Source organism: Centropristis striata, chromosome 9 (assembly GCF_030273125.1).
Source record: "Centropristis striata isolate RG_2023a ecotype Rhode Island chromosome 9, C.striata_1.0, whole genome shotgun sequence".
In the NCBI taxonomy this organism is placed as follows: Eukaryota; Metazoa; Chordata; class Actinopteri; order Perciformes; family Serranidae; genus Centropristis; species Centropristis striata.
This window is the reverse complement of record NC_081525.1, coordinates 2,292,794-2,316,592: the sequence shown is the minus strand read 5'-3', so window position 1 is coordinate 2,316,592 and position 23,799 is coordinate 2,292,794. Positions and strand designations below refer to the sequence as shown.

The 23,799-nt window shown below is 38.3% G+C and overlaps 1 protein-coding gene and 1 pseudogene across 1 annotated transcript; both read right to left on the bottom strand.

Annotated features, from left to right (window-relative positions):
* Positions 1-13,392: 13,392 nt before the first annotated feature.
* LOC131977778 (sterile alpha motif domain-containing protein 9-like) lies at positions 13,393-14,627 on the bottom strand (annotated as a pseudogene).
* LOC131977956 (sterile alpha motif domain-containing protein 9-like) lies at positions 14,158-23,349 on the bottom strand. The gene is made up of 4 exons (XM_059341442.1): positions 23,160-23,349; positions 19,763-20,501; positions 17,496-17,769; positions 14,158-16,770 (listed from the first exon to the last, which is right to left on the bottom strand). Exons 2-4 carry the CDS (start codon positions 20,489-20,491, stop codon positions 14,798-14,800), a joined length of 2,976 nt encoding a protein of 991 aa, XP_059197425.1. The 5' UTR covers positions 20,492-20,501; positions 23,160-23,349; the 3' UTR covers positions 14,158-14,797.
* Positions 23,350-23,799: the final 450 nt, after the last annotated feature.

The following is a 23,799-nucleotide window of genomic DNA, read 5'->3' as shown; positions in this document are numbered from 1 at the left end:
TAATAAATAATAATAAATAATTGTCTGTTTCCAGTAACTAATTTCACTTCAGGTACATTCTAGAGGACCTCAGGTATCTATTCACAAACACAAACTATCTATTAAAACAGGACTTTTCACTGTAGACTATCAGTTTAAAATGCACTTGAATATTTATTGTACAGTAAATATTTAAGTGCTTTTTATTATCAATTTCAAATACATTTTACAATACATCGGCGCGACGCAATTTCATTATTTCTTGTGGTTAATAGCTTATCTCCTCTCTGCTGGTAAGAGATAAAGAATGACAGTAAAGTGTTATCCTTCATGTCAGCTCGCTCTGAGCAGTTTACATGAATTTACCGTAAATATCACAATACGGATCACTACATTACATAGGGACGGCTGGTTTGAGTACGGAGAAGCGAATGACGGCTCACTGGACCGCAGTCAAACCTCCAGGTCACGTAAACCCGACCACTTAAATGTTAAACTCAAATTCATTCCCTGTGCCCGTTTTTCCATTTCATATTTTTGATCTGAGCCTTAGACTGAAATATGAAAAAACAAGCATTTTTTTTGTTTTTTGTGTTATAATAAAAAACAAATAACAAAATGACCAGTGTATTTTTCATTATTTGATTTTTGATTGCCAATTGAAAATGGAAAGAACGAATGATACACGGATTCACCAGGACAGAATTTGATTTTAATATTTAATTGGTCGGGTTTACGTGACCCAGAAGTTTGACTGCGGTCCAGTGAGTCATCATTTGCTTCTCCGTAGTCAAACCAGCCGCCCCTATATAATAATAATATATAATGCAGTGACCTGTATTGTGATATTTATGGTAAATTCATTGAAACTGCTCCAAGCGAGCTGACATGAAGGATAAACACTACAGTTATTCTTTCTCACTTTTTTCAGTATAAAACTCTTACCCGCACAGAGGAGATGAAGTATTAACTTTACATCAACACGCCACGTGAAATAATTAAAGTGCTTCGTGCCGAAAATGCATTTGTTGTGTCGACGAGCGTTTTTCAGTTTTCAGAATAAACCGTTACACAACCAGGCCCAAACACCAGATAAAGATGGAAATAAGATTAATTGCATGTCGCAAAATCCACTTCAGGGCCAATGTAGAGGACCTCAGGTATCTTCTCACAAACTTACAGAACGTTTCACTGTGGAAATTCATAATAAAATGCATTTGAATGCAAGCGCATTTAATTATGCATTTTATGCATAATTATGAATTTCAAATACATTTTCGGCACAAAGCAATTTGATTATTTCATGTGGTGTGTTAATGTAAGGTTAGTACTTCATCTCCTCTCTGCTGGTAAGAGTTTTATACTGAAAAAAGTGAGAAAGAATGACAGTAAAGTGTTTATCCTTCATGTCAGCTTGCTTGGAGCAGTTTCAATGAATTTACCATAAATATCAAAATACGGGTCACTACATTATATAGGGACGGCTGATTTGACTACGGAGAAGCGAATGACGGCTCATTGGACCGCAGTCAAACTTCCGGGTCACATAAACCCGACTAATTAAATATTAAAATCAAATTCAGTCCTGGTGCCCGTTTTTCCATTTCGTATTTTTGATCTGAGCCTAATATTGAAATATGAAAATACAAGCATTTTTTTTTCATTTTCTGTGTTATAATTAAAAACAAATAACATAATAACCTGTCGATTTTTCATTATTTGATTTTTGATTGCCAATTGAAAATGGAAAGAACGAATGATACACAGATTTTTAACAAAGGAAACGTTGAAAGAAATATCAGTAATATGCATTGGCCTTTCAGGAGAGTTGAAAATGATACACTGACTGACACTGTAAGCCATTTCCTGCCAAAAGCTTTGAAAGAGAAATCATAACAGTGCATTGCTAAGATTTTATACAAATTCTTACTTCTACAGCAGACACATAATAACTAACTAACTTACTTTCTGCACCGTTGTATTTCAATTGTCTACCAAGCCTTCTTCCTCATTGGCTTGCCCCTATCTCACCTTTTTGTTTATCATTCTGCATGAATTATTTGCATGCTTTTCTGTTTCCTCGTTCGTTGCTTGGCAGCCATCGCCCATTCTCACACACAGGGAGTGGTTCTTATTCAGCCCCTTACCTTTTTCTTTTCATGAATGATTATTTCTACATCTGAATAGTATCAGAATACTGTTTAAATTTACTCTGTTGCTCTCTCTGTGTTTCACTCTAACTAAATGTCACCGACTGACACATTAAGACATTTCTAGCCAAAAGAAGTGTTTGCAACAGCGGAAACATACAGCATTTAGTTCAACATTAGATATTTGGAGGAAGTAATTGTTCAGTTTTTACATACAACAGCCTTTTTCAAAGCATACAAAGCATGAGCAGCCAGTGCATTTCTCACCTTCTGAGGTCCTTGTATGTCTCATCAGACCGGCTTTCAGCTGCTCTTCATCTCTCCTGGAACAACATCAGAAATTTAACTGCACAGTCATCTATTTACTGAACATTTTGCGGACATGAATTCTGCACTGAGCATATTTATAGCTGCTGTGCTGAGTGATAGCCAAACCACCTAGTCCAAAGTTCAGCCCGTACGTCACAACACAGCCGAGCCTTGTTTATGCAACAGATAGACTCAACATCCAACACCATTTTTTCTAATGTTGTTTACCGGTTCAGGTATCTGTATAACAGTTACAATAGTTAACTAGGCCTGTAAACAGGACTGAACGGGACCGAGCTGAGTGGAGCCGTCGGGGAAGGCGATGTCAGCGGAGGCCACGTCGGGCGCGGCGCTGTGAGCTCAGTCCCTATGCGTACCAAATAGTGTGTCTACTACCACTGTGCCCGGGGCAGGTGTGAAACATGTTACTTGCTGTTGCCAGCAGGGGGCGCTATGAGTGTGTGTCAATATTGACATGTGGGTGTGTTCAGTGCTGGACTGTCATCACGTGTGTGAAATTTGGGACAGATTGGACAATGTACAGTCAAGTTATCCAGTCTGGTGTTAAATGGTGAGACACCATATTTGTTACCATGCCACGCCCACATAGTGTGACCGTCGGAAAAGATTTGAATAACTTTTGATCCCAAAGGCCGTGTGATGGTACGGACCAAGTTTGAAGTGGATTGGGTAAAATCTGTAGGAGGAGTTCGTTAAAGTATGCGACCTGGAAATGGCCCTAAACGCTGAGTATTGCGATATTCAAGGCAAGATGGTGGACTTCCTGTTGGGTTTGACGTATGGGTCCAAGAGGCTTTTTGGTGCGTCTCCACATGATTCATATGTGTACCAAATTTTGTGTCTCTACGTGAAACCTACTGCTCGGGCTAGGTGTAAAACATGTTAGTTTCTGTAGCCAGAGGGGGGCGCTATGACTGTGTTTCAATATTGACATGTGGGTGTGGTCAGGGCTGGCTCCTCATCACATGTGAGAAATTTGGGACAGATTGGACAATGTATGGTCAAGTTATCCAGTCTGGTGTTAGATGGCGAGACGCCATATTTTGCTGCCATGCCACGCCCACATAGTGTGACTGTCGGTAAAGTTTTCAATAACTTTTGATCCCAAAGGCCTTGTGATGCTACTGACCAAGGTTGAAGGCAATAAGGTGAAATTTGATGGCGGACTTCCTGTTGGGTTTGACGTATGGGTCCAAGAGGCTTTTTGGTGCGTCTCCACATGATTCATTTGTGTACCAAATTTCGTGTCTCTACGTGGAGCCTACTGCTCGGGCTAGGTGTAAAACATGTTAGTTTCTGTAGCCAGAGGGGGGCGCTATGACTGTGTTTCAATATTGACATGTGGGTGTGGTCAGGGCTGGCTCCTCATCACATGTGAGAAATTTGGGACAGATTGGACAATGTATGGTCAAGTTATCCAGTCTGGTGTTAGATGGCGAGACGCCATATTTTGCTGCCATGCCACGCCCACATAGTGTGACTGTCGGTAAAGTTTTCAATAACTTTTGATCCCAAAGGCCTTGTGATGCTACTGACCAAGGTTGAAGGCAATAAGGTGAAATTTGATGGCGGACTTCCTGTTGGGTTTGACGTATGGGTCCAAGAGGCTTTTTGGTGCGTCTCCACATGATTCATTTGTGTACCAAATTTCGTGTCTCTACGTGGAGCCTACTGCTAGGGCTAAGTATAAAACATGTGACTTCCTGTAGCCAGCGGGGGGCGCTATGACTGTGTGTCAATATTGACATGTGGGTGTGTTCAGAGGTGGACCCTCATCACGTGTAATAATTTTGGGCCAGATGAGACAATGTATGGTGAAGTTATACAGTCCCGTGTTTCATGGCGAGACACCCTATTTTGCCGCCATGCCACGCCCACATAGTGTGACTGTCGGTAAAGTTTTCAATAACTTTTGATCCCAAAGGCCTTGTGATGCTACTGACCAAGGTTGAAGGCAATAAGGTGAAATTTGTAGGAGGAGTTTGTTAAAGTATGCAACGTGGTCATTTTATGAAAGGGGGCGTGGATAAAGCATAAGGGGCGGGGCTTTATAAAATATTGTTATTTAGAAGTGTTGAGGGCTGGACTCTGATGAAGCATGAGAAGTTTGGACCAGATGGGACAAAGAATGGCAAAGTTATAAGGATCTCGTGTTTTATGGCGAGACGCCATATTTTGCCGCCATGCCACGCCCACATAGTGTGACCGTCAGTAAAGCTTTCAATAACTTTTGATCCCAAAGGCCTTGTGATGGTACTGACCAAGTTTGAAGTTGATCGGGTAAAATCTGTAGGAGGAGTTCGTTAAAGTATGCGACGTGGAAATGGGCCAAAACAGCAGGAAACGCCATATTCGATCCAAGATGGCCGACTTCCTGTACGTTTTAGGGTATGGGTTCTTGAGAGTTTTTGGTGTGTCTTGCCATGATGTATGTACCAAATTTCTTGCCGATACGACATTCCTGTGCGAGGGGCTGAATTTTCTTGACTTTCAGGGGGGCGCTGTTGAATCATTTTGCCACGCCCATTCCCGCGACCACTAGAATATGTAAATTTAAGCGGAGATTTATGTATATTCCAAAAATGGTGAGTTTTTGAATATGATAAAGCCCCCAAAAAGGCAATTTACTTTGAGGAAAAAAAAGTATAACAAGGCCTGTAAACAGGACTGAACGGGACCGAGCCGAGTGGAGCCGTCGGGGGAGGCCATGTCAGCGCAGGCCACGTCGGGCGCGGTGCTGTAGGCTCAGTCCCTATGCGTACCAAATGGTGTGGCGCCTACCACTGTGCTCTGGGTAGGGGTAAAACATGTTACTTGCAGTTGCCAGCAGGGGGCGCTATGACTGTGTGTCAATATTGACATGTGGGTGTGTTCCGGGCTGGCCCCTAATGACCTGTGTGAAATTTGGGACAGATTGGACAATGAATGGTCAAGTTATCCAGTCTGGTGTTAGATGGCAAGTCGGCATATTTAGACGGCATGCCACGCCCACATAGTGTGACCGTCGGTAAAGCTTTAAGGCAATAACTTTTGATCCCAAAGGCCTCGTGATGCTACTGACCAAGTTTGAAGTAAAGCGGGTGAAATCTGTAGAAGGAGTTCGTTAAAGTATGCGGCATGGAAATGGGCAAAAACAGCAGGAAATGCCATTTTCGATCCAAGATGGCCGACTTCCTGTACGTTTTAGGGTATGGGTTCTTGAGACTTTTTGGTGCGTCTTGCCATGATACATGTATGTAGAAACTTTCGTGCCGATACGACATTCCTGTGCGAGGGGCTGAATTTTCTTGACTTTCAAGGGGGCGCTGTTGGGTCATTTTGCCACGCCCATTCCCGCGATCACTAGAATATGTAAATTTCAGCGGAGATTTATGTTCCAAAAATGGTGAGTTTTTGAATATGATAAAGCCCCCAAAAAGGCGATTTACTTTTGGGAAAAAAAATAAAAATAAACAGACCAATTTCAATAGGGTCCTCGCACCGTTAGTGCTCGGTCCCTAATAATAAAAAAAAAGAATAATCATTCGAAATACAATAGGGACCTCGCAGGTCGTTGCCTGCTCGGGCCCTAATAATAAATAATCATTCGAAATACAATAGGGACCTCGCAGGTCGTTGCCTGCTCGGGCCCTAATAAAGTGTGCATTAAAAGTTCATTAAAAGTAAGACACATCTCAGCTCATGTGGCCGGGTTTAAACTTTATTTTTTATTGTTATTGAGATCATTCTCGGGTAAACGGAAAACGGGACATACCATAGCCTGGCCATTCCATCAATATGATGGTTGCATTGTTTTATACAGATTTCTCCAAAATTTAGCCTGATTTATTTTGGGATCATCTGTACAGCAGTTTGTATAACGATGAAACAGATTTGAGAAAGTTACAACAGTAGAAAATATTTTGTTCTCCAATGTGACTATCAGCTGTCTTCACCTAAGTGAGAGGCAAATCACCTCGCCCAAAGTTCAGCCCATCCCTGTTCCTGGCTTTACGTGACAGCAGTGTTACTGCAGTCGATCTTTGTTTATCTATAAGGCAAAACCGCAATGGACCCAACCTACCTTCACTCAATTTTTTTTACTTTATTGAACGCAAAGATTTAAAAAGCATCTATATAAGTTCAGTTCATTAAAAAACTGAGTTTACAACTCCTCTATTTATTTTCTGCACAGTTGTATTTCAATTGTCTGTTTAGCCTTCTTCCTCATCACTTGCTCGCCACCATCTCACCTTTTTGTTTAATAATTATTGTAATTCACCTGCCAGCCTATTTGGTCTCAGAAACAGGTTCATCGTTGTTCATGAATTGTTTTCATGCTTTTCTATTTCCTCATTCGTTGCTTGGCAGCCATCACCCATTCTCACACACAGGGCCTGGTTGTGATTCAGCCCTTTACCTGATTCTTTTCATGGACGATTATTTCTACATCTGAATAGTAACAAAATGCTGTTTAAATTTAATCTGTCATTCTTTCTCTGTGTTTCACTCTAACTAAATGTCACCGACTGACACATTAAGACATTTCTTGCCAAAAGATCAATATAATGGTAACCAAGAGGGCACATCTACAGTATTTATAGTTTAAAATTAGATATTTGGAGGAAGTAATTGTTCAGTTTTTACATACAAAAGCCTCTCTCAAAGCATACAAAGCATGAGCAGCCAGTGTATTTCTCACCTTCTGAGGTCCTTGTATGTCTCATCAGATCGGCTTTCAGCTGCTCTTCATCTCTCCTGGAACAAGAGCGATGTAATGTTATTCCAAACAGAAAATTAACTGCATCTATTTACTGAACATTTTGCGGACATGAATTCTGCACTGAGCATGAAGAGTTGTGCCTGCTGTACAGTCTTCATCTAAGTGATTGTGAAACACTTCCTGAAAGTACCTCCCTGAAAGTTTAGCCCACCCCTGTTACATCACAACACAGTCGAGCTTGTTTATGCTTGCATGCCAGAACAGATAGACCTCAACATTCCAACAGATCAAACAGATATCTGTATAATTATAGTTCATGAAAATACAAACACTTTTGACAATTGTCAAAATGAAATCTGACTTAAAAAAGGAAAACAAAACAAGGTAAATTGACTACTAAAAGTTTGTTAAAAGTACAGTTCTCCATGAGTATTTTCTATCTAAAGAAAACAACAACAACAACAACAACAACAACAACAACACACACACACACACACACACACACACACACACACACACACACACAGGAATATCAGCTCACTCCAGGTGTTCATTAAAGCTATATGACACACACACACACACACACACACACAAACACACTGTAGTATGAAGAGGAAATAGGGTTAGGAAGCCATGCTATGTAGTCCTATTTTAATCACCAGTCTCACTCTGACTGAAAAACAAGCTTAAAGTTACAGCTATATAACTCATTTAGGATCATATTTATGTCATATTATACATAGAAATACATGTTATGTGCAGTGGAAAGTAAGTAACAGTACACATACGTAAAATAACCACTAAAAAGCAACAATAATATTCATGATCAAGCCAAGATCTAGGTTAATATATATATTAAGCGACAACCGCTAAGTGACAAAGGTTTCTCATAAAGGTTACAGGAATCTCACAGCCATAAACATTTTATTTAAACCAGGATGAGCCCATCAGCCAGATCTGAAAATAATGCAAATAAGCTTTTCAGATTTACTAAATCTACAAAATCTACTATACCTGAATACAAATACGCAAATCCACCTAACCACTTCACAATGTGACGTAGGTTTTCTATTTACTTGAGCAGAAGATGGAGAGATGCAACAAGCTGTTAAACATTACATTTGCTGTCCTTAGAAACAGGATCAACCAAAATCAACTCTCAACTCAATTCAACTTTATTTGTAAAGCACTTTAAAAACAACCACAGCCGCAACAAAGTGCTGTACATAAACAAGCTAAACAAGAACAATAAAATAAATGAAACAGGAATAAATACTAAAATAAATAGTTTAATTTCTTTAAAATAAATAAATAAATAAAAGCAAACCGTAAAACACTAAAACAAGCAGAGTCTCATGCGTGGTTGAAAGCCAAGGAATAAAAATAGGTTTTAAGATGAGTTTTAAAATCATCTGCTCCTGGAAAGTGTAAAATAATTCACTTTTTAAAACCCTGTAGCTCCCTGTGTGTTCAAGATTTTATACAAATGCTTACCACCACCTCAGTGAGCTGAAGGTCATTTCAACTTTAATGGCGTCTAGCATTAACATACAAAAGATGATTTTCTCACCTACCAAAGTCTTCACCAGTCTGAATTTCAGCTGCTGTCCATCTCTCCTGGAACATGAGAGGTTTGATGTTACTCTAAAGAGCAATGTAACTCTACATTCTTCTGTTTAGCGAAAGGAAAACCACACTTGACAAGGAAATGATAATACTGCTTTAAACCAGATAATAGCTCTAGACTGTTATATGGTTACTTCAGCTAGTTCCTGTCACATTGTTTCCTGTAACAGGATAAGGTGTGGTTTTGAAGCACAGTCACACACGCCAACAGAAAAAAGGTACAGAATAAGAGAAATACTGAATAGGAGAACATTCATGCATAGTAGGAAAAACTGAAGTCTTTTAGCATTGTCCCAATAATGATATTATAATTAAAAATATAATATAAATATTATAATAATTATTTGTGTTTTTTAAAATGAATCATTAACAGGCCTGTACCCTATAATTACATTAAACTCTAAAAAATATTTTTTTTAACAAATATGTATTTATTTAATTTTACTGATTTGACCCCAGTATGTGTGGTCACTTGTTCATTCCCCCCACCAAAGTGGGTGTCTTTGATTTCCCTGTTGTACTTGCAGCTGTAGTTCTCCGTATAATCAATATGGATGACCACATCCTTCTTTGTCAAGGTCTCCTTGAGTAACTTCATGAATGGCAAACCTGTCCAGGTGTTGTGCGAGATCAGTAAGTTTTTCTACTGATGTGTTCCTCCTCTCAAGCATAGTGTTTTTTATTTCCATGTCCTCCAGTGCACCATCTTTTCCTTTCTTTGTCACTGAAATGGTCCGAGTGACCCACTCATCCCAGGAAATTATGTTTCCCTTGGTTGATGGATCAATTGCTGTTGGAAAGGTTCTCCTTTGGCACTGAATGCACCTCCTGTAAATGCACTCTATGTTGTTTGTACTGCAAACGCAACACTCAACCACCTGAGCTGTAGATGCACTTGCCAGAATACCAAGTTGATGAAGCCTCTTTATGTTAAAACCAAAATTCTCATGTATCTTACATGCACAGGTTTCTCTTTGTGAGATGTTTGGTTTAATGATCCAGAAGGGCTTTAGTCTGCAAAATTATGCCCTGGACAGCTTGTGGCGTGGATGCTGACTATCTGTGGAGTCTTTCCATTGTGTCAGTAAGTGCCCTCTTTCTGAATACTTGTCCTTTCCTCCGGACTTCCCCTTTTTTGCCATTGATGACAGTTGAATTGTCATCTTGGTGCAGGAAACGACTTACAAACCCCTCAGCTGTCTCTGGCTGTTGTTGGGCAGGGTCTTGGAGTCTTTCTGGTGAGTGGCTCTCTTCTCACGGGTGCTACGGGCTGCTCCTTTTTTTTGCAGCCTTTTAAGTTGTTTATTTAGATTGCATATTTCTTTGGTCCTTATTTTATTTTTGTATCCCTCAGTTTTGGCCTCAGTGAGGTTATTGTTGCCTTCCTTTTTCTTCCCACTTTGGGGGTGGAGCTCTGCACCGTAGTCAGGCAGTTCAATGATAGTTGGGGGGAGCTTGGTGCTACCTGTACATCTTTTACCTGTACCTGTACATTTTCTGGCTCATTGGTGGAGGGAGGAGTATAATGCCTTGCAGAATTTGGTCTCCATTGTTTTTTTTTTCTTTTCATGTTGTTTAGCAGTAAGATCTGCTGTTTTTTTAATGATCCATTTTGTTTTCTTCTCTGATACCTGAAAGAAGTGCAATACATATCAGAATGTAGTTTGCCTCTACAATAGCTACAATCTAATGAGCGAGTGAGCCAGTGAGTGAGTGCTTTAGGCTTGAGTGAGTAAGTGGGCACCCTAGGCTTGAGTTGGTGAGTGATTATGTGTAATAACCAATGACACTCAATTCAACAAAGCTAAGCTAAGTCATATGTTGGGTAATGTAACAACAGCTACAAATGACAGGACCTGCTTAATGACTTTTCTGACACCTTTCTCTTTCCTTTCTCCTGTACTCCTCCAGGAGTTCTGGGTTACTGTAGACTTTTTCTTGATGCTTTAACCTAGCATTTGCTGCAGCTTTCTTTTTTGCACTAGCTTTAACCCTGCAGTACATAAAGAAAATAAATCATATTTAAACAATTCAATGGTAGTCCTATAGGTGGTGGTAAAGGCACTAAACTAGCCAGCTGAAATGGCAGATTTTGTTTGCCATTTGGTAAAAATCAGCATGTTTGCCACTTTTGACCTTCTATACATTCAGTGTAATAATCACAGACCTATACCTATAGACTTGTAGGCGGTGCTACATGCTCCTACAATGTCAAAATAAAATAAATGTTCTCTTAAAATAAAATAAGGTTAAACACCTGAAAAAGGGTTAATTCTCATTACCACAACAGCAATTCTCATTACCACAACAGGCATGATAGTGTTATATACCTTTATATTGATCAAATATTGATAATCAAAGCTTTTTTCAAACAAGTAATATCTCACGTTGCGGTAATCAGAATCAATTTTGTGGTGTACAGGGGTTGGAGAAGGAAATTCTGATTTGAAAGTGTGAAAAACTGAAGAGAGTTAGCTTACCTCGTATCCATCTTGTAGCTTCTGTTCCTTGTGATGATCTTGGGAAAATAAAACTTTATTGAAAGAATCCTGCAGTCTTTACAGGAACATGAAAAATGTTGCGGAGGATGAGAAATGAGTTGACGGACATGGTGTTTTTACGCAAAAAAAAATAATTTTGAGAATGAAACATTATAATGCATTATGTTTTACCTTAGTACAAGACATAATTAACAATATGGATTTTTTTTGTGAAAATGTTTGTTTGTTCCATCTCAAATAAAAAGATCCATTATAATGAATATGGATTCATTGCGGTAATGAGAATTTCAGCTCAAAATGTATTAAAATTCAATATAAATGTCTTTGTGTGTAAGTCACACACTGTACAAGAAAGAGCACAACATTATTTTTAATATGTTTTTTTTTTATCTTACTAAATTGTGATTTTTATTTTGAAAAGATCACTGCCATGGTATATCAGTGGTGTTGTGAGAATGACCCGTCTGGTAAAACTAAAGGTACATTTACCTTGTCTAGAATGAAACAGCTAGAGTTAGCTGTCACAAAACAATAGTTTAAAGTTACTGATGCTGTCTTTTAACTTTAGCTAAATTATATTAAGATTGTAGTTGTTACAGTACTTACGTACTGAGTACGTTCTCACATTGGATATCAACAATTATTGTAGCACATAATGACTTGGCAAAAAACAATAACTGGCTTTTTCTTCTTTCTAAAAACTCTGGTTGAGACATAATTTGTATTTCAAGTATTTCAGTTTATCCAAATATTTAACTTTTGTGAATGCAGTTTTTCAGTGAATACACTGTATTTAGCAATATTTAGAATAACTTTAAAATTGAAAAAGCTGTTACAATTATTAAATACTACAGACACAAATGAGGACAGGTCTTTAAATATGATTTTTTTTATTGCATAGTTTAGGATTTTACATTTTACATTTCAATATCTTGTGCAGTCTTTTTTGACTGGGGCGGCCTAGGCAGACTCGTGGCATATAGTATGTGTTGGCACACACACGCTGTCATTCAACATTTCTGTCTCAACATGACAGATCATACAGCTTCTTGCATTCCTGTTTAACTTTAAAGATAAAAAATACCTGCTTATTACAACACAGTGGCACCACACAAATGCAATGTATTTTCCATGTTATTCCTCAAGTCTTCAAAAAGAAATTCTAACTCCAAAAAAGGCTCACAAAAGAAACAATGCATATTGAAAAAAAAAATACTACATACATACCCATGAAACAATGCAAATAGAAAAAAAAGTAAAAATACATACATACATACATACATACATACCTATAAACAATGCATATTAGGGAAAAAATACATTTAGAGTATAAAGTACCAACAATATACATACAATAAAACACCAAAATTCAGGCTAAGGTCCCGCCTCTGACCTGGCAAATAACCAATCATTATTTAGGATGTTGGGTTGGAATGTATATACCTCCAGTACAAATACAAGATTAGATTAAACATCTTTTATTGTCAATGTACAACGTAAAGTATGATAAAATGTCATAGAAGCTATAAATACTTACAATAAAGTGTATGAAAAAATCTTTACAAAAAGCTATACATAGACTATAATACACACAAGAATATAATATAAATAAGACAGAAAGTAAAAGTACTGCAATGTATCCTGAGTACAAAGTGTGTTGTGTGTGTGGGGGACTTCCAGTAAGAGCTGACGAAGCATTTCCTACAACAAAATCCTTTCTTTGATGTCCACAACAATCCATTGCATGTCACAACAAAAACAGAAGCAACTGATCTAATTTCTTCACCATTCACAATTATTAGTACTAGATTGATGGTTCTTAACTGATACCTGAGAGCTCCATGACACCATGATCTGTTATAAGACATAGGAGATAAATGTGAATAAAAAAGATTAAATTACATTAAAAAAATATAAAAACATATACAGCGAGAGCTGCAGGATTGGCATTTCACCCTGCAAAATGTCCTACTTATCATTCACTCTTGTGCTTTTGTGAGAGATTTTGAAATCCTATCACAGTGAGTCACTAGCCACACTTATTTCATGTTGTACAGTTCATGTGTCTCTGTTTGTGCTTTACTTGGTTGTACGATGAACTACCCTAGTTTTCATACTGGATGTCATATGCAAGGAGTCCATTGATTGCGAAACCAAGGAAGAAGGAAACCTTTTCTGTACTGAAACCCTGTCGTATGTTACCAATGCGAGCAGGACGCACAGGTATTTTTAGTTTGCCATAATTGGCAAAGAGCTGTCCGTCTTCAGTGATTCCACTGACTCGAGAAAGGCGACTGGTGATTCTTTGTTCCTGAATTATGTCTCCATTCCACCACAGCTGTGCCAAGACATCACAAGCCATTTTAGGCAGAAAAGTCTCATCCAGTCCTTCTCCTTTTCTTAAGTAGAAGTGGGCAATAGTGCTCCACTTTTGAAGCAATTTTGACAGATGTTTGCTGGATGAGTTTCGAATCGCAATAACATATGTCCCAACATCTGTGTTTTCCTGAGTTGGACTTGGCCAGAGTAACAGCAGAGCCAGGTAGTATGGATCCGGGAAGGGATACCCGAGTCCTTCATCTTGTAGAGTTTTCAACAGTAGATCAGAGAGGTGTTTCTGGCTCTTTACATGTTTAGATTTTGGTTTCAAAAGGTGAATAACTATGTTTGACAAAATGTAACTGATCATTTCTCTTGATTTTTGTTTTCTGTTGATGAATTGTTGCTGTTGTTGTAAGAATGCATAGCATTCTGTGATCCTCTTAATCTCTACGGCAGGTTTGTCCAAATGCTGAAGAATCCCTGCGAATGTATCTGCTTGTTTCTCTTCAAGAAACAATATTCCTTCAAGAGCAATTTCCAAATTGAGTTTAATATTAAACTCTGGTGCAGTACGGAAAAAAACCTACATATATTTTACAAGACAGTCCAACAATTGTTTGAATCAAATTCTGAATTCTTCTTATGAATGTGTAACAATCAAGAAGTTCAAATATTTACTCTACTTCAGTTTTCAAATCGAGGACAAACTGCATGTTCTTTGATGACCTCCATGTATCTGTAATCAATCTCATTGTCCTCCCTATACACGCTGGTGATTGGGATTTTTTTAGTGAGAAACTCCGCAAGTACTGGTGAAAAAGAGGAATGTCCATCCTCAGTACTTCAAAGAGCAGGAAAAAAGTCTTCTGGATTGCATGATGTGTCCTGCTTTTCTCTGTTAATGTTGGATTTTAAATTGCTTTTATGTATCTGCCAAATTACATTACGTGTATGGTTTTTCTTGAATGTTCTTGGCCTTTTCAACCCATTAAAAAGCTTCTGGGAAGTCGCACTCATTGATATACAAACAACTCTCCAGTGCCTGAGGAATAGAAAAACTTTCGTCAAACCTGGATGATGCTTTCACAAAGATTTCTTGGACAGTTTTTCTTCCTTGCTGGCTGTAGATTTCGTCAATGAGAGGAGAAAATTGTTCTCTCTTATCTCCGTCTTTCCTGTGCTGCCTTTCAGTCAACATTTTTTTTAAATGAGAGCATGAAACTGTCTTTGGCAACTGCAACACTGAAGAACAGATCACAGTGAAGAATCGCCACAGTGATATCACTTAATTTCAAATGGAAGCTTCTCTCCAACTCTTTCAGACATGCAGATGCTATGGAGTGATGAATGATTCTGATTGCTTTGTATCCTCCCCATTCTTCAACTGTGTCTATGATGAGAAAGTTTGAATATGGCTTCATTCTGTCCAGTACACTGTCCTCTCTCCAATGTATCATTTTCATCTCCAAGAAATCTTCAGAGAGTGAGAGAGAGATTTCAGATTCTGCCACGTAGGTGTTCAGTAATGCCAGGAAGGCAAACAGCTGGGCCTCCTTTTTGCTGAAATCAAAGTTCACCAGTGTGTTGTGAGCAAGATCATTGACGTATTTTTCATCAAAATTGCTCTTCATGATCATGAAGCTGTAAAAGTTTTCAGGTTTTTCATGAGCTTCTTTGAGCTCTTTGAGTTTCTTTTTAAACTCCTTTTGTTCTTCTTGTGTCAATGCAGAAGTGATGTATTGACTTTGCGTTGGATTGTGCTGTCTGTATTGCTCCCTGGGGCTATGAGAACGAACACAGTTCAGGATGATGACTTTGCAGTTTGGTGCGTCATCCACATTTATGTTTAAGCTATCCTCCACGGCAACTTTATGAATGCAGTTCACAAGATTGCGTGGATTTTCACTTTCTTTTGAATCATCAATTAAGAGCAAAACTGGAGATGGTTTGTCACTGTCAAGTTTCATGAGCCTTTGAATTTGAATGGCAACTTCTGGTTTTGGCAGTGTATTGTCTTTCAACACAGCACATCTGAACTCTCGACGGAGATCCCACATCACATGCATTGCTAAGGTGGTGCCTCCACAGCCTGGTTGGTGAAACAGATTGAGCAGAGGACACACGTCTTTTGAATCTTTCAACTGAGATCGGATCATCTTCTTCACATTGTCATACTTGTTCCGTTTGACAAATGGTTTCTCTTTGTCACAGAAGTAGAAGTTCCACCATTTGACTTTGCCTCCTCTGTAGAATTCCTCCTCAGCTTTGATCCTGAAGTCATGAAACTCTGGACTGTTTTCATCAATGGTGTTTTCACACTGATTCAGACATAAAATATCCAGAGCAGGCATTAAATCATCTTCCTTCTGTTTCAGGACTATGGCACTGGAACCAGAAGAGGGTAGTAGCCATCCAAATGAGGGACTATATGGTCCCAGTGATGCTACGGTGCCGTTGACCTCGCTGAGGGTCAGTTCAGATATAGATCGTTGGTCAATGTTAGACTCACACTTCTCTTGTATCAACTCCCTCCATTTCTCATATGTACTCTGAGATGCACAAACAGAGATGATACGTTCCTCTTCAGTGTGTTTTATGAAGGACTTGTAAACATCAAAGACTGGGTCTTTCTCACTGTCTACAGGTGAAAGTAGGAGGAATATTATGAGAGTTCTTCCACGAAGGAGAACGTCAGGGTTGCAAATGAATGAAACCAACTGCTCTACATCTCTACAGGATTTTCTCAGCCAGTTCTTATAGTCCAACTCCTTGTTGGAGTCGTTGTCAAGGTCATGTCTGCCGTTGCAGAAGACCCAGCTCGTCTGCTGGTAGAGGTTAAGGTTCTTTATAATGGAGTCACTCTGTCCTTGATACTGTGATGGATTATGCAGATTGGCCACTCTTGACTCTCTGTAGGAATGACACAGTCCACCAGGAGCAACAGAGCTGGGGTCAAAGTCTAACACACAGAACAGTTTCATCTTTTTTAAGAACTGTAGATTCTGCACTTGTTCTGGACTGCTCTTGTTCACAACAACAACAAATCTGTCATAGTTGTCCAGTGAGTTCCCACCACACGTTAACAAATTCTTAAGTTTGTCACCATGGTTAGCTTCTTTCTTCAGTATGAATTTTGATAGACTCTGCTTCTTCCGTATACCTGTGTTAACAGTAAAATAAATACATTATTTAGTAAAAACAACTGAACGACAATGAAATTTTAAAAAGTCATTAACACCTCACAAATGTATAGCATAAAGGTGCTGTTATGACAGTCTGTACATTTATATAGCACCAAAACAACTATTATCTATGTAAAGATATTGTGGAGTAATCGTGTCCTGTCCAAAGGCAAAGTCACGCTCCCTCTGTGTGTTTTGTAATCTTCTCTGTTGTTTAACATGCTAGCTTGTCTGGCTGTGCATAGATATTAGTGCATGTGAGTACCAGGTGCATTAAAAAGTGATGCAGAGAGTCTAGAACAAGCATCCATAAATGGAATGTTGGGAATCAGAACAAGAGCTATGTGGAAGCAATCACAGTTAAGATTCTCAATCATAGTGTTTTCTCTAGTTTTTTTCCATTTAAAAAAAGAAGCAATTTCACATAATTCTACTGAGGAAGAAGAATTATCAGATTTTTAATGCACAGGTAGTTCTTGTTTGTAGATCAGCTCAGTGTTTGAGTGGTTTGGAGATTTGCTGAATGCAGTAACTTCAGACATCTGCACAAACTGTGCAAATCAGTATATGTCAAAATAGGATATAAAACATGACAAAATAATGCAGATTGTCAGCAAAATACTAACTACAGACCAGGTTAGAATGTTTAGATCAAGTTATACAACTTTACTGTTTCAACAGATTTGTGCATTGGTTCTCTTACCCATCTTGTTTTCCAGCTCATAAGCAAGTTGACGCTGATTGATTTCCTTTAGATTGTCTTGTGTGACTTGTAAAGCCTTGCTTCCATAGTGGCCACTCATTAATTGAGCGGTGTCCATTGTGTCCTTGCCATCCAGTTTACCTTTAGGAATCGATTTGTCCGTGGATTTATTGTATTCATAGAAATGAAATTGTTTTAGGTCATTTTTTGAAAGGTTGTCTAGAATTTTCTGGATCTCCACAGTGATCTTGGTGAAGTCTGATAGGACTGTGGCCTGCAGGAAGAAACAGATGTAATTAGTTAGTGTAAACTTTACACAGTTAAGTTTCTTATGTCTTTAAGTTTACCAACAACTTGTTTTTTTATTTTGTTATTTTGAATTGCTCTTTTAAACAGGCTGGATGGTAGGGGTGGGCTATATGGCCCTCAAAGATTATCACGATATTTCAGAGTATTTTTGTGATAACGATATTCTTGACGATATTACAAAATACTGAAAAATATATAGAAAATATATATTTTTAGACTGTATAAATAAATAAAAAACGTTCAACAAAATAAAAATCAATCATTAATCTAAAATGTAGTGTAAAGTGGGCAGTCTGTGCGCAGTAACATGCTGCCCACTGCTCCGTGCTTGTGTGTTAACTTGTGTTTAAAAAAGGATGGGTTAAATGCAGAGATTACATGTCCCCATTGTTGGATTAGTAAAAGTAATTAAATCTTAAATGCAAATCTCAACAGTTGCCAAATAAAAAAACAAAAACTCTTCACTCTAGAAAATAAGAAAATAATAATATATATTTTTTAAAAACATCTAGGGGGTTAGGAAAATTTTGTACATTCTTAAGTACAGTCTGATCAATCTCGTCCACTTTGAGAACTAAATGCGAGCAAACATGCCACATAACATTTTTCACAGTCAACAGGGCTTTCCACTAGGACATGGAGCAGCCAGACAGTGTTGAAAAATAGCTGGGTATGGGTGTCTCGTTTCATAAAAGCCTAAATTTGGTGCCTCTCTCACATTCTAATGCCACTATTCCATCATATAAAGGTTATTGTATGTTTTATTGAAGGTATCTTATTTTGACAGTCTTCTTGTAAGTTCTGTGGTGGATTTAACACACTATGCTCTTACTTTGAAAGCTGTAGTAAGTAATAGTATTTTCTTGTGATTAACACAACTTTAATTGTTAGCTAATGTTAGCTCGCGGCTAACAAATGGCATAATGCAACAGTGTTGCTCTAACGGCCCAGACAGGTTGATAGGATTTAGTTCGGCGCACACAAGCGGACACACACAGAGAGATGATGTGGGGACGGGACTGAGACAGCCAGGTAGACACGGCAGCTTGGTGTATTCAGTGTGTGTGTGTGAAAGCTCCTCATGTCTCGGAGGGCGGAGAGGTCGGTCATGGTTTTACTGACTGACGGGTGACAGACACTCTGCTGAGCAGAGACAATGCAAAATAACTTTACATTATGAATAGTGTAGATATACTTTCAGTAGCTTGAAATGGGACGGTAGTGCAGCACATGAGACTATAGCAGGCTGCCACAGTCTAGTAATTAATGGGAAACCCTTACACCACTACGTCAAGAAGTAGGAATGTTGCCAATATCATGATATGCATTTTTTTTACAAACAAATAATTTTTTTTACCAGTTTTATCATGAACAATACGATATGGCACACCCCTACTGGATGCCATATTTCATATGCTATACACAAAATACACAGTTTGGTTCATATCCAGGTTCACGGGTAACTTATTTAGATAAAATTTGGTATGTTTTTGCTACAGAGGGGCATTGCAGATTTCAATATTCAGCACAAAATAAGTTATCTGTTTTCCATACCATAATTCTGGTTGAGAACATAACAAACAAATACTTCTTCACTGTCACATTGTTAAATCACTTATCAACTATTTAACTTTCAGTAGCCCCGGAGGGCTAATCATAAAGTTAAGAAAATGACAGTGTTGCTGAAGTAACAGCACAGCTCAAATACTGAAATCCTGCATCCTCCACGACTGTGTAGGGCTTTAGATATAAACACCCCCAAAGCGTTAGTTCTGGATTCGCCCTGTCTGAATCTGCATGGAGAGGCAGGGTTGTCTGTGTGACTTTTTCAAATGAAATTTGTAAGACTAAATACATGCATTCCCAAAACTTTGACTAGGGAATTTAACAGTCCATATTTTTCAATAAAAACATTCCATCCCTAACTGTGACGCATAGCAGAAAATAGGAAACTTTACCCCAACAGTTTCTTTCCTCCTGGCCCCCAAGTCTTTTGGCTGTGGCTGCTGTATTTTCTCCTCTGAAACTTTCTTGAATGGCAGCTGAGACTTTTCATACTCTTTTTCCACAATTTCATCGGTTTTTGATTCAATTTTGCTTTGTGTTTCTGGTTGTTTGGTTGCTGTGGCCTGAGCCAGGCTCTGTTCATGCTGAGTGGGGTTTGGAGCTTCCTTTTGGTCAGTGCTGGTGTCAGGCATAGGGTGCAGAGTCGGTTCTGGCTGGTTTTTCAGCTCACAGAGCTCTGCAAGAATCTTTACAGCTGGACCGCGTTTGACTTCCAGGTCCAGAAAGTCCTCCTTCTTGAAGCAAGCAAGACAATCTCCAGATACGTCTTCCTCATGGAGCCGTTCTGCATATTTGCTGTTTACCTTCACATGTTGCAGTAACCACTGCTTCACTTGCTCCTTTGTCCAGTTTTCCACATATGAAGGGAACTGTGATTCATATTCTGATCCTTCTCTCAGACTTTGGAGATGAGATGTGATTTTAACAGCAGGACCGTGTTTTATTCCCAAGTCCAATACGTCTGCCTTTTTAAAGACAACTAAAATATCTCCAGACACTTCCTCTTCATAGAATCTGTCTGCGCAAGTCTCATGAACTTTGACCTCTGTCCTCAGCCAGTGGTGGACGTCTTCCTCTGTCCACTTTTGAAGAGGCTCAGGTGGTGGCCTTGTTGTCGTCATTTTGGATCAACTAAAAATCAAACATATGAAAGAAACCGTAAGAAAATGCATTGCCTGAAGAAATAAATTAGTTAGTTAAAGTAAGTAAGTAAATTATCACCTACAAAATGAAATGATATATGTACACTAAACATTTGTGCTAAAAATAAAAAACAAGCAAGCTGGACGTAAATGCTCACACAGGTAAAAGATTATATACCAACATAATAAAGCATACATACTTTATATTTTATGATTCTACTAGTGCTTGATGATAATTTAAATGTTTTAAGAAATACAACCAAACCAAAGTAAATTTCAGAAGCGATAAAGGTTACTAGGAGAACTTTATGTTTTGCACAATAATTGAATAAATGTGCAGCTCTTGCTCTTGCACACTGTAGTTTGAAGAGGATATGGGTTTAGGGAGCCATGTATCACCCTATAATGTAATAATTTCCCAATAATGTAATAACGCCTGAAAATTTCATAAAAATTGCACTTAACTCGATCGAAGATGTAATAACACCAATAATGAAATAAAATATCCTGACTGATAGAAATTCTAGCTAAGATAAGCTTCTGAGCAGCAGTGGAGACAACAAATCACTACCTCATGAAAATAACCACAAAACAACAGAACAACTTCCTGAAAATGTAATAAATTCCAAATAATATAATAAAGTATTACATTATCGGTAGAAGTGTTATTACTATATCAGTCAGGATATTTTATTACATTATTGGTGAAGTTATTACATTATTGTTCGATCGAGTTAAGTGCAAATTTTATAACATTTTCAGGAAATGATTACATTATAGGGTGCTACAAGCCATGCTACATGGTCCTATTTTAATCACCAGTCCCACTCTGACTGAAGGACAAGCTTCAAGTTTAGGGCTGCACCTAACTTCTTTAAAAAAAAAAATAATTTAGCTATTTTTGATTAATATAACAATGAATACCCCCAATAATTTTCTCATTAAATCAAATACATACGACAAACATAGTGTAATGCAGAGCATTATTCCCAATAACAGAAAGTGTCAAATGGCCTGCCACTACCAGTCTGGGGATTTCCACCGGGCGCGGTACTACTGTGTAATATATATATATATATATATATATATATATATATATATATATATATATACACTACACAGTGTTTCCTCTAGGATTTTTTTCAGCAGCGGGGGTAAAGGGTTTTTTGAACCCTGGATGGTGTGTGCATGCAAATATAAATCTGCAATTAAGAAAGTATAAAAAATGTCACTTGACTGCATAACAAGCTTTATAACACATATATTTGTAAGTTTATAGATATGAAAATAGGTCATGATGTGAGATTATAGATGACTAATTTAAACATATCAGAATGTAGCATGTTATTTGATTATGATGATGTATTGTGCTCTTCATTTATCTTTTATTATTTCTGTTGTTTGGTCTTTTTTGTGCTGCATTTTTCAAATGTATGAACTGTCCAAATAACAAAATTAACTTTTTTTAATTAACGCTCTGTAAGGACACTTATGATAGGAATCAAATGGTATCATCAGCACATTCTTTACTTGATTGACTTCGATAGAGTGGATAATACATTATTTTTTCTGCATTTCAATACCTCATTAAAAAAACTGTTCAGGAAACATTCTGAGAATACAAAAACGCAGCAAAATAAGCACATAGAAGTAAAAAAAAAAATCTATCAACTCTATGGAGTCTTGGGCTATTTTGTCCATGTTTTAATCCTTTCCATCCTGCCTGTATACACCACTTAAAAATGTTTAAATGCCATGTTAGTAGATTTTTTCACCTATATGACCTGATAATAATAATTGATTTTTTATTCTGACTTACTGGATCAACATTTAGAACCAAAAAGAAACAAAGAAAAACCAACATAAATGTGATCTTATGATTGTGTGTGATCCTGTCATCAACTCTGGTTTTTATTCTAGTGGGACTCCATTTGATTTGGGTATTGTGTGTTTAGTGGAACAATTTGGGTCTTTTGTTAGTCATTTTGTGTCCTTTTTTGGTCATTTTGTGTCTTTTGTAGTCTTTTAGTCCAACATAAAATGTGATTTTGAATTTTTTTTTTTACTTTCAAAACACTATCATGCTCAGTAAAGAATTTGAAATGTTGCAAATGTGACCAAAGGTGTCAAATCTAACATATAAGAGAGTTACATCCAGTTATATCATTTTAAACTAAATATATTAGAGCTTGTCTCCAGTTTTACTTGGTATATCATCATCAAACTGAAACTGGCCTCATGGAGTTTACAGCCAGAGCTTCAGAGGTAAATTTACAGTAGGGCTCCACGCTGCTTTGTTTTCTAGTCTGGATTTGGTGATTTTGGAGACTCCAGAGGGTTAATAATAGATACCTTGCAAATTTCAGACCAATTGAAACACGGAAAGTAAAAGTGTCTAATAAAAAAAATGAAGAGTCTTAACTTTGATCAACTAAGCAGCGGACATATTGCAACTGGATTAGATGAGACAGCCGGTGAGCAACAAAACGTTTGTTTTGAAACTATTCTTTATATTTTGGGGTGTTTTAAATTAACTTCTGGGAATGAGCAGGAGGCGATATTCACGTCGGATTTCGGTAGCGTTTGTTTACATTTCACAATATAAAACACACATTAGAAAATGTATTTACCAATTTAAGAAACCTACCTTCCAACAGAATGATTTCATGCCGGAGATTCTACTCAGCGAGGACATGCGGCTCCCCGGAGAGTCGTGGAGATTCACCCGGCCAGCCAGGCTCCAGACAGCCGCCGAGAGGAGCACAGGTCCAGCACAAGCTCCACCCGGGGTCCGGCACCGGCCAAGACGGAGCAGGTGAGTCCTCCGTTACACATTTTTAATTTCTTTAAAAATAATTATAATAATAATAAAAAGCAAAAGGCGTCGCTGACGGGGGACGCTGTTCACTCTTACCGTGTGTTCAGACCGGACGCGTAGCGAATATTCGCGTCGTGTTACTCGCGCGAATTGATACGCGCGAGAATTGAATTTAATTCGCGTCACTCGCGCGAGTAACGCGACGCAAATTTTCGCCCAAGAGACTATTTAGCGCCAAATAATTGCCTCCATTTCATTCTGTCATCAACCATGGCTGACATTACAAGCATAGCGTCCCTGTACCTGCTCTGCCGTCGTGTCTGGGTGAGTGACATCATCCGGAGGCGCACTCAGCACGGAGAGAGGACCGCAGAGTACTTCCACCTTTTTCCCTCCTGCCGACCCACTCCTCCTTCCTGCCTCTTTTCTCCTCTCTCTCATGTATGTATCTCGGACACTGTCGTCCAGA